Raw genomic sequence first — 14,736 nt, 5'->3', positions numbered from 1 at the left:
AAGCTGTTGGGGCAGGGGGGTGCTTTGGCCTTCCTGATTGAAGGAACACCTTGGATTGCTGTGGAAAGGGCTAGTGAGGAGCTGTGCCACTGTTCGTGGGTCTCTGCATTGTCTGCTCATGCCTTTTGGCTTAATTAGGTTCCTTCTTAGAGTGATGGGGTTTGTTAACCGTGCACAAAGCTGTTGATGCACCCCATCTCCTGCAGCTCACAGCAGAAGCAGAGCGTGGTTTTTAATACGCACACAATTGTGTCTGTATCACAAGAGCTGGGAACCTCTGTATTTTCAGATAAGAAATGAGATCTGCATATTGGATCTTTTTCCGCTCTGATACTCAGATTTAAACTACTCTCTTTAAACAGCCTGGCACCATAAGGCTGCTTGGTGGCAGCATGAAGGAAATGAGAAGGGGTGTTGGTTAGCAGAGCCTGTTTGTGGAGGAATGGTGTTATTTCCTGATCCCAAACCCCATGGGGTCTATGCAGAGTCTCAGTTTGAGGTGCTTTACCTAAACCAAAAGTGATGGTGCGTGAAGTCTAGAAGGCCACAGTAAGTCTATCTGCCTGCTGGGGTTTGGTGGTGGTACACAGTCACTTACAGCATGTTTGCACTGCGCTTATAGTGAAGAGGGCAATAGTACTGTGAACCACAGCCAGAACTGGCCACGGGTTTTGTTCAAAATGAAGTTAGCCAAAGCCAAACTCTTCCTTCAGTCTCTGCCCTAGGCTTTTATTAAACTGCTGACAGGTAAAACCAGATCTGCCCCTCTGGTTTGTGGTTGATGTAACCCTGCCCTATCAAACTGCATTAAAGCCTGGATCAGAGATTGAGCAAACCACCCCAAGCGTGGTGATGTATTCCCTGTGCTGGGGGAGTGCGGGGCTTAGAAGGGAGGTTGGGGGTGAGCTGTTTTGCCTCCTGCCAACAGCTTTCCCCCTGCTCCATCTGTGCTCTTAGGTCTGCAGCCAGCAGTTACTGCACTGTTATCTTCTGGCTGCTGCCTGATGTGGGCACAGCCTTCCACACTTCCTGGAGGCAAGGGGGGGATAGTGAAGAGTGTAATAAAAGCGAGCATATAAACTGATAGGGAAAATGGTGCAAGAATGGTGGTGAGAGAACAGCAGGAGTAAACTTACCCATTCAGTTCAGATTACACCTACAGGAAATGCAGTCGTTAAGGGGAGAAATGTGCAGTTCCAGCCTCTTTCTGTACCCCGTTCCTAGTGCATGAGGCACCCAGCCAGAGGAGGGCAGGGAATGAGCCACATCAACAGTCCTCAGCTCTCCTTGGCTGGAAACGTGTCCAAGCTCTTTGAAGCCTGCAGGAACAACAGCCCCCCACAGACACTTCGTCTTCTCTCCCCATTCCCAGCCGCTGAGGTATGGAGTCCATTGCCTGGTACTGCTGCCGTCCTGCAGGCTGAGTGGCCTCTTGTTGTGCCAGTGAGTGTAGAAAACGGTTTATTTCCTGTTAAAAAGTGATCATGTTTCCCTGTAACCCTCTCTAGCTTTAGGAATTCCGGTTCTGATACCTGCCATCATTTGTCAAGCAAGATTTCATTAAACTGACTTTTCACTGTGTGCTTTTCTCCCCCTGTTCTTTGGGTTTTCTGTGCACTGACTTGCTCAAACTGACCTCGAGAGTCTTGCTCAAGTAGACTCTTAAAGTCAGCCCTAATTCCTATCGGCTTTCTATCTGTGAGTTCAATGGGGGGGACTGTGCTGAGGCGCTGGCACAGGGTGCCCAGAGAAGCTGTGGCTGCCCCATCCCTGGCAGTGCTCAAGGCCAGGTTGGACACAGGGGCTTGGAGCAAGCTGCTCCAGTGGAAGGGGTCCCTGCCCTGGCAGGGGTTGGGGCTGGAGGAGCTTTAAATCCCATTCAACCCAACCCACTCCATGACCCCAGAGCTCTCCACAGGCAAACGCACACTGCACCACCCACCGCGGGGACCAGAGCCCGCACATGGGGGCGCTGCTTTGGGTCAGGCACGGAGCTCACACACCCGGGAGCACCGGAGGACCCGCGGGGCCGCTGATACCTCCCTGAAGCCGTTCCAGGGGGGCGCTCGGGAGGAACAGGGTCAGACCCGCCGGGATTCGAACCCGTGTACCCGAGAGCTGCCGGCACCGCCCGCTCCGGCTCCGCTCCGGCTCCGGCTCGGTGGGCGGGGCTGACGGGGCGGGGCGGGGCGGGAGGTCCTGTCCTCCCCTCCTCTCGCCTCTCGCGAGAGCTCGCGGCGCCGCTGCCGTGCCCTTGCGGCGCCATGGCGGGCTACTGGGACGGGCCCGAGGGCGAGGACTGCCCGCGCCGCGCCTGGCTCACCACGAGGGTGGGAGCCGCCGCCGGTGAGCGCCGCGGGCCGGGACCCGGACAGGGACCGGGACCGGGGGGTGCGGGCGAGGCCGCGCTGCCCCGCGCTCACTGACCCCGTGCTGTGTTGCAGGCCTGATCGGCGCCGCGTACCGCATCATCCTGCTGCAGCCCGGCACGGCCCTGGCCGCCGTGCAGATGGCGGCGACGGACACGGTCACCATGGGTGAGGGCCTCTGACACGGGCCTGTAGGGACAGGCCAAGGGAATGGGGACAGACTGAGCTGAGCTCTGAGGCAGAAGCTCTTCCCTGTGAGGGTGCTGAGGCGCTGGCACAGGGTGCCCAGAGAAGCTGTGGCTGCCCCATCCCTGGCAGTGCTCAAGGCCAGGTTGGACACAGGGGCTTGGAGCAAGCTGCTCCAGTGGAAGGGGTCCCGGTCCCTGCCCTGGCAGGGGGTTGGAGCTGGAGCAGCTTTAAGGTCCCTTCACCCCAAACACTTCCATGATCCAGCTGATGGCCGGGAGGGACCGGAGGGGCCCTGTGTAGTGCTCAGTGTCCCCACAGCCAGAACGCGATGCCCGCGGGTAACTGGAAGCAGAACTCGCTTCGTTTCCCCCTTTCCTGCCGTGCCTGTCCCAGGGCTGTTCGCGTGCTCTGGGTTCCTTCGGGGTTCCGGTGCGCTCACCCGTGGGGCTTCGCCTCTCGTTTGCAGCCACGCTGGGGGCCGTGTTTGGTGTGACGACCTGCCTGAGTGCCGAGATCCGGGAGAAGCCGGAGGACCCCTTGAACTACTTCATAGGAGGCTGTGCCTCAGGAGCCATCGTCGGGGCAAGAAGTAAGTGTGGATGATGCCTGTGATGAAATGGGGCCCTCTGGTTTTAGAAGCTGTTCTAGAGGGGGGAATGTCAATGAATCCTGATGTCACCTCCTCTGAGTTCATTCTGTGCCGGTTTGGTTGATGCTCCACTGTACAAGTCTGCTGAAGTAAATACTGCTGCAAGAGTGGCACCAGGGGTAACATCAGACTGATGTACAGAATGAGACCAGAGCTGGCCCAGCCCTGCTGGTTATAACTGTCAGTTCTACCGTGAAACTCCAGGCTATGGAAGAAGGAACTGTGGAAACCCACGTGTTCCTGGGAATGAATGTGCTTTATTTTACCTGGAAGATACGTTCTGACGTCCGCCCTGCTCTGAGGGACAAGCTGTATCTGACTGCTCCCAGGCTAGGTCAGCCCCTGCAGTGCTTGGCCAGCTCTGCTCTCTGTAGCATTCAGACTGTGTTAAAGGTGGGAGGCAGTTGCTGAAGGTGGGGTGAAATTGAGCCGTTCCCTGGTTGCTGAGCTGATGGAGATGGAAGCAGGGCCTGCTGGTTGTGTCACTGAGGTGCACGGTGTGAGGCTGCCTGTGAAGGAGATGGGGTGGTGGGTTGGAGGAATTGGTATTTCCAATTGGAAGCTAAACACATGAGAAAATGCAAACCCAGGTCTCTTTGCTGGTTTCTCTTGGCAAACGGCGCTCCTGAGGCTCCAGGGGCTGTGAGTAGAAGATAGAGGGATAGAAGAATGAGCCTGTCACGATCTCCTGGATAGAACTGGTGCACTAAGGGGTCCTTTCTGCTCTGCTGTGTTGTTTCCAGCTCACAATTACTTCACCGGTACCATGTCCTGTTTGGGGTTTGGCATCACTGCTGCCCTCATGAAGATCGGCAACAAGGAGGGCTGGAGGCTGACGGGGCCTCCCAAGCTGTGACTGTACCTTCCCTGCGAGCTCCTGGGAATGCTCTGTGGAATGAGGCTCTGTGGAATAAAGATGCTGGCAAATCAACAGCTGGGATCACAGGAGTCTGGGGCTGCTGGAGCTGCTGGAGGGGAAGCTGCTGCTGCTGCTGCTGCTGCTGCTGCTGCTGCTGCTGCTGCTGCTGCTGCTGCTGCTGCTGAGCCAGGCCAGAGGAGGCCATGGAGCTGCTGCGAGGGCTGGAGCAGCTCTGCTCTGGAGCCAGGCTGAGAGAGCTGGGCTGGGGCAGCCTGGAGAAGAGAAGGCTCCTGAAGGGGAGACCTGAGAGCAGCTCCAGTGCCTAAAGGGGCTGCAGGAAACCTGGAGAGGGGCTTGGGACAAGGGCCTGTGGCAGGGGATGGAGCTGGAGGAGCTTTAAGGCCCCTTCAAAACAAACCAGGCTGGGATTCTGTGGTTTCTGTCCGGAAGTTCCGTTGCCTCTGTGTCCACCTTGCACACACAGGCTTGAGGGACACAATGAGGGCAACATCATGGCTACAGAAGAGGCAGGCTCAGGGGCACAGCAAAGGATGAGAAAGAACAGATACGAGTTACAGAAAAGTGATAAAACATCTCCCAGGGTAGAAAGTGCTGGGAGATCTCCTCTGGGCACACAGGATTCAGCCGGACGCGTGGGAATACAAGGGTACAGGGATGGGAGAGCTGGGCATGGGGATGTGAGTTCATAGACAGGGACTGCGGGCCCTAAGGGAAGCAGGGGGGTGGGGCTGGGGAACAGAGGTGTGAAGGGAGGGGACAGGGAGGGAGGGAGCCAAGGACAGCAGAGGAGGGGCCGGGGCGGTCCCAGGGAAGGCTGGGCCTGCCCGGGGGGTGCTTGGGGGCTGGAGCCCGCAGCTCCCCGCGCCGAGGTGTGCCCGGGGCAGGGCGCGGGTGCTGCGGGCGGCTCCGCTCCCGGCCGTGAGCAGGGCCCGGGGGGGGGCTCTGCCCTCAGCGCCGCGGGCCGGTGCCGGTCCCGCCCTCGTGCCGCCCACGTGTCCTCCCGCGCTATATTTACCGCGCCGCATTCCCCGCGGGTCACGGCCCCAATGCGGAGCGCGGAAAGCGGCGGGAACGCGCGGCAAGGACACGCGGGGGCAGCGCCCGCACCCAGCAAGTGACACGTGACCGTGACACGTGAGGCGGCGCCGCGGCGGGGGGCGGCGGGGGCCGGGCGGGGGCCGGAGGCTCCGAGGCTCCTGGGGCACCAGAGCGGGGCCAGGGGCTGGAGGAGCGCTCGGGGGCGTCTGATGGGGGGTTCAATGGGGCAGGGGCTGGGAGATGGGGCTGAGGTGCTGGGGGTTCAATGGGGCAGGGGCTGGGAGATGGGGCTGAGGGGTTCAATGGGGCAGGGGCTGGGAGATGGGGCTGAGGGGTTCAATGGGGGTGGGGTTCAATGGGGCAGGGGCTGGGAGATGGGGCTGAGGGGTTCAATGGGGCAAGGCTGGGAGATGGGGCTGGGGGTTCAATGGGGCAACGGGCTGGGAGATGGGGCTGAGGTGCTGCAGGGTTCAATGGGGCAACGGGCTGGGAGATGGGGCTGAGGGGTTCAGTGGGGCAGCGGGCTGAGAGATGGGGCTGAGGTGCTGCGGGGTTCAATGGGGCAGCGGGCTGGGAGATGGGGCTGAGGGGTTCAATGGGGCTCTGGGCTGGGAGATGGGGCTGAGGTGCTGCGGGGTGCAGGGTTCGATGGGGGCAATGGGCTGGGAGATGGGGCTGAGGGGTTCAGTGGGGCAGCGGGCTGGGAGATGGGGCTGAGGTTCTGCGGGGTGCAGGGTTCAATGGGGCAGTGAGCTGTGAGATGGGGCTGAGGTGCTGCGGGGTTCAATGGGGGTACTGGGCTGGGAGATGGGGCTGAGGTGCTGCAGGGTGCAGGGTTTGATGGGGCAATGGGTCAGTGGCTTCATCCCGAGGGTTCAGCCATGGTGCAGGTGAGCGCCATCAGCCTCGAGTACAAGGCAGCAGCGTGGCCTCTGCTCTTGCCTATGGGGCTGCGGTTTTGGCAAGAGGCATCAGCGTCAGTTGTGGGGCAGTGGCAAACCCTGGTGGCCTCAGCTATGTGGGGCAGGCGTTGGCAATGGAGCCAGTGGCTCTCCCTACAGGGCAGCGCCGTGTCCCCAGCCAGAGGCTGTGGCTATGGGATGGGCTCAGCGCTGACCCCGCTCTGTGTGTTCCCGCAGGCAAGATGTGGGTTCTGGAGGGCCCGGCCCCGGCCCAGTGGAACCTGCAGGACAGGGCCCATGCCCGACACGTCCTGGCCGCGGCTGCCGACCTCCGTGCCACGGGGCAGCTCGTGGACGTGAGCGTGGGCCCAGAGGGGGACCTGGCGCACGCCGTGGTGCTGGCCTCCGTCAGCTCCTTCTTCCTTCGCTTCCTGGAGGGCAGGAGCAGGGAGCAGCAGCAGGGCCCCCCGCCCCGTGTCCCCCTGCCCCCTGGCGCCACGCTCTGGGGCTGGAGGGCCGTGCTCGCCTTCGCCTATGGCGGAACCGTGCCCCGCGGCCGCAGGAAGGAGGTGGAGGAGGCTGCCCGGGCCCTGGGGGCCCCGCGGGTGGCAGCCGCCTGCGCCCTGGGCCTGGATGGGGACTCCCAGGAGGGGGGTCCCGAGGCCCTGGAGGAGCAGTGGGAGACGCTGAGGGCCATGGGGCAGCTCCACGCCAGGGGCCTGGGCTGCGACCTCCAGCTGCAGGCAGGGGACGAGGTCATCGCAGGTGAGCGGGGGACGGGGACAGCCAGGGGTGAGGAGCCCATGGGGCTGCTCCCCTTGGGGCTGGGGCCAGGGCCAGGGGGGTGTCCTCTGCTGCCCCCCCCCCACAGCCATTCCTCTGCCCCAGTTCAGCGCCTGGCCCTGAGCTGCTCCTGCGACTTCTTCCGCGCGCTCTTCACGTGCCCCATGCGCGAGGCCACGCACGACCCCGCCGCCCCGCTGGCCACGGGGCTGTCCCCCGCCGAGCTGCGCCTGCTCCTCGCCTTCGCCTACACCGGGGCTGTGGCGGGGCCCTGGGCCGCGGTGCTGGAGGCGGCCGAGACCTCCCTGCGCTACCAGGCCTGGGGGCTCCTCACGCTCTGCATGGACGTCTTCACCCACGGCCTGACCCCAGGCACCGGCCCGGACGTCCTGGCCTTCGCGGTGGATTACGGGCTGGCCCAGGTGAGCCGCGTGGCAGAGGACTACATCCTGGCCACCTTCCCCAGCGTGGTGGCCACGCCGGCCTTCCTGGACCTTCCCGCGCACGTCCTCATCCGCCTGCTCCGCTCCGACGGCCTCAACGTCCTCCATGAGCTGGAGGCTTTGGAAGCAGCGTCCCGCTGGCTTCAGGCCAATGGAGACGGCCAAGAGGATGTGGCCAAGGAGGTCCTGGCCTCCGTTCGCTTCGCCCTCATGTCCACCTGGGAGCTGAAGAAGGTGCCGGCGGTGACCGCGGGGGTGGCGGACCCCAAGCTCGTGCGGGAGCTCATAGTGGCGAGCTTGGCCCCCGCGGCGCAGCTGCCGTGCCGGGTGCGATCCCTGCAGGAGGTGGTCGTGGTCTGCGGGGGGGAAAAGCTGGCGTCCAACCTGGCCGCCCGCAAGCCCAGCAGGCACCTCTGGTTCGCCCACCGCTACCTCAGCGCCGTGGGGCTGGTCAAGAAGGTGGAGTGGAGGGCGCTGGGGGACTTCCCTGACGGCCCCCGCTTCCGCCATGCCATCGCCGTGGTGGGCAACAGCCTCTACATCCTGGGCGGGAAGCACTACTATGGGGTCCGGGACACCCTGGCCAGTGTCTACAGGTGAGAGCCACCATGGGCCAGGAGGTGCCCATGGCCCCAGGGTGTTGTGGTGCTGCACTTGGTGGAGTGGCCCCGGGCGTTGGGGGCTCCATTGGGGGTAGCACTGGGGGTGCCGGGGCTGTTGCAGCTTCCTGGGACAGGGCAGGGGGTCCTGTCTGCAGCTGCCCCAGGGCACGCAGTGGGCTCGGTGCTGCTCAAGAGGAGGGGGTGTTCCCCACAAGGCACCCATAGGGAATTACCGGCTGTAGGCGGGTTGTGGCCCACAGTGGTGCCAGCATCCCCTCATGGCCACAGTCACCTCCTGCCCCTCAGGTACCAGCCCATGGACGGCTCCTGGGAGCGCCTGGCCAGCATGAGCTGCGGACGGAGCTACTTCCCTGCCGTGGCTCTCGGGGACTTCATCTACGCGCTGGGGGGCAGCTCGGGGGAGCTCTACTGCACGGACACCGTGGAGTGCTATGACCTGGCCACCGACACCTGGAGGTGAGCCCGCGCTGCGCAGGCGCTCGCTCTCCTGGGCCCTGGGAGCCCCGGTGCTGGCAGTGGGGGCCATTGGGTGGTCTTTGGGGCACGGAGCCCTCGATGGAGAAGTGGCCCGCAGTGGCCTTTGGGAGAGGGCTCCTGGCTGTGGAGCACCCGTGTCCCTTGGGTGTCGCCTGTTGGGCGCTGAATGAGGTTTTGGCCAAGACCGGTCATTTCCAGCTGTGTTCACTGGGCCTTGGCCAACGGTGTCCCTGGAGGGAGCCCACCGTGGCTTGACCAGCGGTGGGTTTGGAGTCTGTGGAGTGTTGAAGTGATGCCCTTGGGCATCCATGGTGTGAGAGCTGCTGCTGCCCGCTGGGGCTCCTTGGGGCTGGCCGGGCTCCCTGCTGGGCACGCAATGGAGGGCATGGGGCAGCCCTGCCTGACCTCCCTCCACCCCCTCCCTCTCTCCTCGCGCAGGCGGTGCCAGCCCCTGCCCATGGCCCTGTGCGGGCACGCAGCGTGCGCCCTGGATGGTGCCCTCTACGTGTCGGGGGGCTGTGACGAGGCGTCCCAGTGCCAGGGGTCCCTCCTGCGCTACGTCCCCGGCGCTGCCGCCCAGCTCCTGGCGCCCATGAACGGCCCCCGGGCCGGGCACGTCATGGAGGAGGCGGGGGGGCAGCTCTACGTGGCGGGGGGGCTGTGCCAGCGCGCGGGGCAGGCGGGCTACAGGGACCAGTTGGCCTTCGAGGTCTACAGCCCCAAGCTGGACGCCTGGGTCCTGCTGAGCCCCCTGCCCCGCGCCCACGTCGTCGGGGGGGCGGCCGTGGTGGGGGGGGAGCTGCTGGTCCTGGGCGGGTACAGCCATGAGACCTACCAGGACACCCACCTCATCCATGCCTACCAGCCCGGCGCCCGGCGCTGGATCACCCGGGGCACCCTGCCCCACGCCTACACCGAGCTCCAGGCCTGTGTCCTCACTCTGCCCCCTGCCTTGCGGGGCCCCAGCTGCCTTGAGGACCCCTCCAGGTCACCTGAAACCCCCAATAGTGCTTAGGGGGGCTTCAAAGCTCTGCGCCCCCGGTATCCATGGGCACCTCTGTGGGACAAAGTCACCCCCAGAGCCCTCCTTCAGAATGGGTTCTTCCCATGGTTTCCGGCAATGCTGCACCCCAAGGTAGGTGCCCTAGACTGTGGGGACCCCACGGGACAGAACCCCCCCCACACACACACTGCAGCCCTGTGCCTCCAGGGGTACCCGCTCTCTGCTCTGAGCCCGTCACTGGGAGGTGGGGATCCCCCAGTTCCCCCCATGCTTGGGTGGAATAAAAGTGGCTCTGGAACTGCCCCTCTGGGTCCTGTTGTTTCTGCTGGAGCCCTCACATCCAGGTGCAGGAGAGCTGGAGCCCTGCGTGCCCTGGGTGGCTGGGGGGGCACCAGAGGTGGGGCGAGGGCTCTGGGGTGCCTGTGCTCGCTGTTGGGTGCGGGGGGCCCTGAGCTCACAGGGGGCCTGTCCCTGGGGCCAGGGGGCTGCTCCCTTGGGGCTATTCCCACTGGAAGCGGTATTCCCTTGGGGCTATTCCCACTGGAAGCAGTGTTCCCTTGGGGCTATTCCCACTGGAAGCGGTATTCCCTTGGGGCTATTCCCACTGGAAGCGGTGTTCCCTTGGGGCTATTCCCACTGGAAGCGTTGTTCCCTTGGGGCTATTCCCACTGGAAGCAGTGTTCCCTTGGGGCTATTCCCACTGGAAGCGTTGTTCCCTTGGGGCTATTCCCATTGGAAGCGGTATTCCCTTGGGGCTATTCCCACTGGAAGCAGTGTTCCCTTGGGGCTATTCCCACTGGAAGCGGTGTTCCCTTGGGGCTATTCCCACTGGAAGCGTTGTTCCCTTGGGGCTATTCCCATTGGAAGCGGTATTCCCTTGGGGCTATTCCCACTGGAAGCAGTGTTCCCTTGGGGCTATTCCCACTGGAAGCGGTGTTCCCTTGGGGCTATTCCCACTGGAAGCGTTGTTCCCTTGGGGCTATTCCCATTGGAAGCGGTATTCCCTTGGGGCTATTCCCACTGGAAGCGGTGTTCCCTTGGGGCTATTCCCACTGGAAGCGGTGTTCCCTTGGGGCTATTCCCACTGGAAGCGGTATTCCCTTGGGGCTATTCCCACTGGAAGCCGCTCAGATCCCTCCCAACCCGCTCTCATCCACCACTGCGCCACAAAGGCGCTGCCACCTCCTCCATGGCACTGATAAGGACTTTAAATAGAAGAGTTCCCAGCGGCCCCACGTGTTGAATTCCGTGTTAACACCGCCCCAGGAGGGTGATGATCCATGAGCAGCCTGACCTTCCCAGCACGTTATACCTGTCCGGTTCTCCAGCCCCTCACAGCAGGTTAAAGCCATCTCCCCTTGCCCAAAGCCCCCCCGGGTTTCCTGCTGGCCCCTGTCAGCTCCCTGGCTCTCAGTGCACCTTTCCCCTCTATCATCACTGCTGGGTTAAAGCCATCTCCCCTTGCCCAAAGCCCCCTCCGGGTTTCCTGCTGGCCCCTGTCAGCTCCCTGGGTCTCAGTGCACCTTTCCCCTCTACCGTCACTGCTGGGTTAAAGCCATCTCCCCTCGTCCAAAGCCCCCCCCAGGTTTCCTGCTGGCCCCTGTCAGCTCCCTGGCTCTCAGTGCACCTTTCCCCTCTATCATCACTGCTGGGTTAAAGCCATCTCCCCTTGCCCAAAGCCCCCTCCGGGTTTCCTGCTGGCTCCTGTCAGCTCCCTGGCTCTCAGTGCACCTTTCCCCTCTATCATCACTGCTGGGTTAAAGCCATCTCCCCTTGCCCAAAGCCCCCCCCAGGTTTCCTGCTGGCCCCTGTCAGCTCCCTGGGTCTCAGTGCCCCTTTCCCCAGTTTTGTCCCTCGCGGCCCGGGCAGGGCTGGGGCTGTGACAATCGGAGCCGGCGGCGGCGTGAACCTGAGCAGAGGGAACGTTTATTCCGTGGTGAGCAGCACCAGCGTGCACCGGCTGAGCGGCAGCAGCAGCAGGGACGCAGGGGACGAAGCAAGCTCTGCTTTCCCGTGCCCCCAGGCAGAGGCAGCCCCGGCACTCGGTGACCAGCCCAGGACATCTCCTCCCATGGCGGGTACCTGAGTGATGCTTCCAGCTCTGGAGACCTCGGGGCCGTGAGGGTGACGCCGGAGGGAAGAGCTGGGTGCCCCTTGTGGCAGAGGGGCCGTGAAGCAGAGCCGGGACCCTCCGCCTCTGGCCGAACGGGAGGGAGCGTTTACACGGTGTTGCCAGGGTGTTTGACTCTCCCATCACCAGCGGCCTTCAGGCCCCTGTCCAGGCTGTAACCAGAAGGGGTCCTCATGGAGCCGGGCTCTGTGACCATCAGCTCCCCGGAGAGAGCCTCGAATGAAGCGCTCAGAGGGCTCTGGCGGATCCAGAGCTCCTTCGTGGTGCAGAAGGAGCTTGCCGGAGGACTGCACGGTGTGCCCAGGTCTTTAACGGTGCAGTAGGTGACCTGCGGGTACAGCTCCACTTCTCGGATGGTGCAGAACCTGCGGCGCTGCAGGGGGCTTTGGGAGCTGCTGCGGTGCCTCACGGGGCCGCCCGCAGCCCCCCTCCACCTCAGCAGCAGATGGGGACCCTCAGGGCTCTGCAGGGACTGGTGCCAGGAGGGCCACCCCAGCAGGCAGAGCCAGGCCAGCCAGGCGGCCAGCGCCAGCGCCGTCAGCGCCAGCAGAGCCAAGCAGGCGAGGTAGAGCACCCAGTGCAAGAGGCAGCAGTGAGCCAGCACCCAGTGCCCGCCCTGCAGAGCATCCCCTGCTCCCCTCGAGCGCAGCACCGGTACCTCCAGCCCGGCTGTGGGGCAGGGACACAGCGGCAGGGGGGCAGCCGGGGGGGAAGGTGCCGGCTGCTCCAAGCCTGCGGTGCCCAGGGGGTCAGAGGCGGTGACCACCGGTGTGGTTGGCACCAGCGGAGGAGGTGAGGATCTGGCAATGGAAGAGGCCTCTGGCACGGTGGGAGCCGGTGGAGCCACGGAGGTGGTGGGAGATGCTCCAGTGGATGCCATGGAGGTGGTGGTGCTGGGGGCCGGGGTGGGGGTGAGCGTGGGGCTGGCTGGGGCAGGAGCAGAGGTGCTGGGAGCACTGGGGGCAGAGCTCGCGGTGCTGGGGGCTGGTGTGGGGGTGAGCGTGGGGCTGGCTGGGGCAGGAGCAGAGGTGCTGGGAGCACTGGGGGCAGAGCTCGCGGTGCTGGGGGCCAGTGTGGGGGTGAGAGTGGGGCTGGCTGGGGCAGGAGCGGTGGTGCTGGGAGCACTGGGGTCTGTGGGAGCAGAGCTCGCGGTGCTGGGGGGCAGTGCGGTAACAGCACGGGGCGCGGTGCTGCGCTCCTTGGGGACGGGTGGGTGCGGGGGGGTCACGGCAGCCGGGGCAGCTTCCTCCACTGCTCCTTCCCCGTCACCGTAATCCTCCTCCTCCTCCTCCTCGGCGTCCCCCACGTTGCCGCAGTTGGGCTTGAAGTGGATGATGGCCTTCCCCCGGTGCTCGGGGGGGCTGTGGCACAGCACCCGCTCGGGGGCCACCTCCACCTTTGTCTTCTCCAGGCCGCGCTCGGGCTGGTAGACGCTGCCCTCGTTGCGCCGGATCCAGCCCCGCAGGTAGTGCAGGCGGCAGTCGCAGTGCCAGGGGTTCTCGGTCAGGAAGACGTACATGAAGAGCTGCCCCTCGGGGAAGAAGCCGCTGGGGAGGCTCCGCAGGCGGTTCCCCGAGAGCCACAGCGTCTCCAGGGCCCGCAGGTCCTGCAGCAGCTCCCGGGGCAGCTCCTCCAGGGCGTTGTCGGAGATGTCCAAGTCCTTGAGCGCGCTCAGCCCCGCGAAGGCGTCCGGGGGCAGGCTCCGCAGCCGGTTCCCGCGCAGGTCCAGGTCCTGCAGGCGCGGCACGGCCCGGAAGGCCCCGGGGGGCACCGAGGCCACGCGGTTGTGCCCCATGGCCAGGCGGGAGAGCGCCGGCAGCGCCCGCAGCGCGGGCAGCGCCTCCAGCGCGTTGCGGGACAGGATCAGCTCCCGCAGCGCCGGCAGCGGGGGCCCGGGCAGCAGCGCCTGGAGCCCGTTGTGGGACAGGTCGAGGTCCTGCAGCTGCGGCAGCGGCAGGAAGGAGCTGATGGACACGGACGCCAGGCGGTTGGCGCTGAGGAGCAGGATGCCCGTGTCCGCGGGCAGCCCCGAGGGCACCGCGCTGAGAGCCTGCCCGCTGCAGTTCACCTCCAGGAGGTCCTTGACCTTGTTCATCTCCACCGGGCAGGGCTGGCCGGGCTCGGAGGTGCCGGCCGGGGACGGCAGCGCTGGGAGCAGGAGCAGGAGCAGCGCAGGGAGCTGCATGGCCTGGAGGGGAGAGCCGGGAGGCGTGGGCACAGCAGGAACGTGCCCCGTGCCCCCCCTTCCCGCTGCAGCGCCAGCGGCTCCGTGGTGTTCGCATCCCCGCACCCGTCCCACCCCAGAGAGCTCAGTGCTGGGGGAGCCTCCCTCGGGCTCCTTTTCCCCGGCTCCACCTGAGCCCCCTGCTAGCTCCGGGTGCCCAAGGCAGGAGCTTCCCCTGCACGGACCTGGCTGCGCCGGGCGCCTGCCCCCATGAACGCGGCTTCCCCCGCACTCACCCACGGACCCTCCGGGGCTCCGCTGCTGCTGCTCTGCCCCCAGGGTCCGGCTCTGCGCTGCTGGCAGGGGCTGCCCTGGCCTCTATCAGCCCGCACAGCCCTGGGCAGGAACCCGCGGCTTCCTGAGCAGCACGAGCCCATCTCCGGCCATGCCCGGCTGCGGGGAGCGGTCTCCCCCATAAGCAGCTCCCTCCTCTCTTGCTTGCGCGCAGTGGGGGGGGAGGTTGTGCCCCTGCACCCCCCCATCCCCCCCCCGCTCCCTTCTGACCCCCAGGGAAAAGGGGCCCTTCCCAAACATTTCCCCTGCCCCGGGGCGGCTCTTGCTGAGCCCGCTCTGGGCTCTGGTTCTTGAGGCCGCTCAGCCCCGGGGCCCGGCCCCGCTGCCTCACCCCTGGGGAACCGCTCATGCCCGGTGCCCCCCCGCCTGCCTGCGGTGCAGGCCGGGACCCTCCTGGCTTGCCAGGAGCAGCAGGGGGGGCTGAGGCAGCTCGGGCACTCGTGGGGCAGCCGCAGCGCAGGCCAGGCACGGAAGGAGCTCGGTTCTGCTGCTCCCGCAGCTCGACCCCACGGTCACTGCAGAGCTTCCTCCCTCATCACAGCATGGCCCCTGCTCCGTGCCTGGTGTCCCCATGGCACATCCCAGGGGCCGGAGGTGCCCGTGGTGCCATTGGGCTCCCTGCTGCAGGGAGATACGGCCCCTTCCCGGCGCTTATCACCCGGGGCAGCTGCCGAGGGAGGGGAGATGCCGCGGCTCCCGCATCCCAAAGCTGGAGGAGGTCCGGCGCCACC

General features: G+C 65.1%; 4 protein-coding genes across 5 annotated transcripts in view; 3 read left to right on the top strand and 1 right to left on the bottom strand.

The window, feature by feature from the left end:
• Positions 1–14,736, top strand: part of RPL36 (ribosomal protein L36) — an 86,979-nt gene that overhangs the window by 65,582 nt on the left and 6,661 nt on the right. The gene's annotated exons all lie outside the window — the stretch shown is intronic.
• The window catches only part of NDUFA11 (NADH:ubiquinone oxidoreductase subunit A11), an 87,312-nt gene continuing 74,775 nt past the window's right edge, over positions 2,200–14,736 (top strand). The window contains exons 1-4 of one of the 2 annotated variants that reach the window (XM_061355836.1): positions 2,200–2,346; positions 2,445–2,537; positions 3,025–3,147; positions 3,951–4,081. In XM_061355836.1, coding sequence (XP_061211820.1) covers positions 2,265–2,346; positions 2,445–2,537; positions 3,025–3,147; positions 3,951–4,063 — 411 coding nt within the window. In that variant the 5' untranslated portion in view covers positions 2,200–2,264 and the 3' untranslated portion in view covers positions 4,064–4,081. Of the gene's footprint in view, positions 2,347–2,444; positions 2,538–3,024; positions 3,148–3,950; positions 4,139–14,736 lie in introns of those variants that run through there. The other variant, XM_061355834.1, reaches the window with a different exon arrangement.
• On the top strand, positions 6,002–9,395 carry KLHL33 (kelch like family member 33). The gene is made up of 4 exons (XM_061355759.1): positions 6,002–6,792; positions 6,916–7,849; positions 8,162–8,332; positions 8,792–9,395. The coding sequence occupies exons 1-4, from the start codon at positions 6,162–6,164 to the stop codon at positions 9,366–9,368; spliced, it is 2,313 nt and encodes a 770-aa protein (XP_061211743.1). The 5' UTR covers positions 6,002–6,161; the 3' UTR covers positions 9,369–9,395.
• On the bottom strand, positions 11,569–13,732 carry GP1BA (glycoprotein Ib platelet subunit alpha). The gene has a single exon (XM_061356115.1). The coding sequence runs from the start codon at positions 13,670–13,672 to the stop codon at positions 11,576–11,578; it is 2,097 nt and encodes a 698-aa protein (XP_061212099.1). The 5' UTR covers positions 13,673–13,732; the 3' UTR covers positions 11,569–11,575.

This window comes from Neopsephotus bourkii, unplaced genomic scaffold (genome assembly GCF_033783945.1).
Source record: "Neopsephotus bourkii isolate Nb327-2 ecotype Australia unplaced genomic scaffold, CSIRO-AGI_Nbou_v1 NB_838, whole genome shotgun sequence".
Classification (NCBI taxonomy): Eukaryota; Metazoa; Chordata; class Aves; order Psittaciformes; family Psittacidae; genus Neopsephotus; species Neopsephotus bourkii.
The sequence above is the reverse complement of the archived record's forward strand: the minus strand, read 5'-3'. Positions and strand labels throughout refer to the sequence as shown.

Bases quoted from the DNA above. Each gene is read 5' to 3' on its own strand.
- GP1BA (XM_061356115.1), bottom strand. From the start codon at position 13,672: ATGCAGCTCCCTGCGCTGCTCCTGCTCCTGCTCCCAGCGCTGCCGTCC.
- KLHL33 (XM_061355759.1), top strand. From the start codon at position 6,162: ATGGAGCCAGTGGCTCTCCCTACAGGGCAGCGCCGTGTCCCCAGCCAG. The intron at 6,793-6,915 runs GTGAGCGGGGGA...CCTCTGCCCCAG, and splicing joins AGGGGACGAGGTCATCGCAG to TTCAGCGCCTGGCCCTGAGC. The intron at 7,850-8,161 runs GTGAGAGCCACC...CCTGCCCCTCAG, and splicing joins ACCCTGGCCAGTGTCTACAG to GTACCAGCCCATGGACGGCT.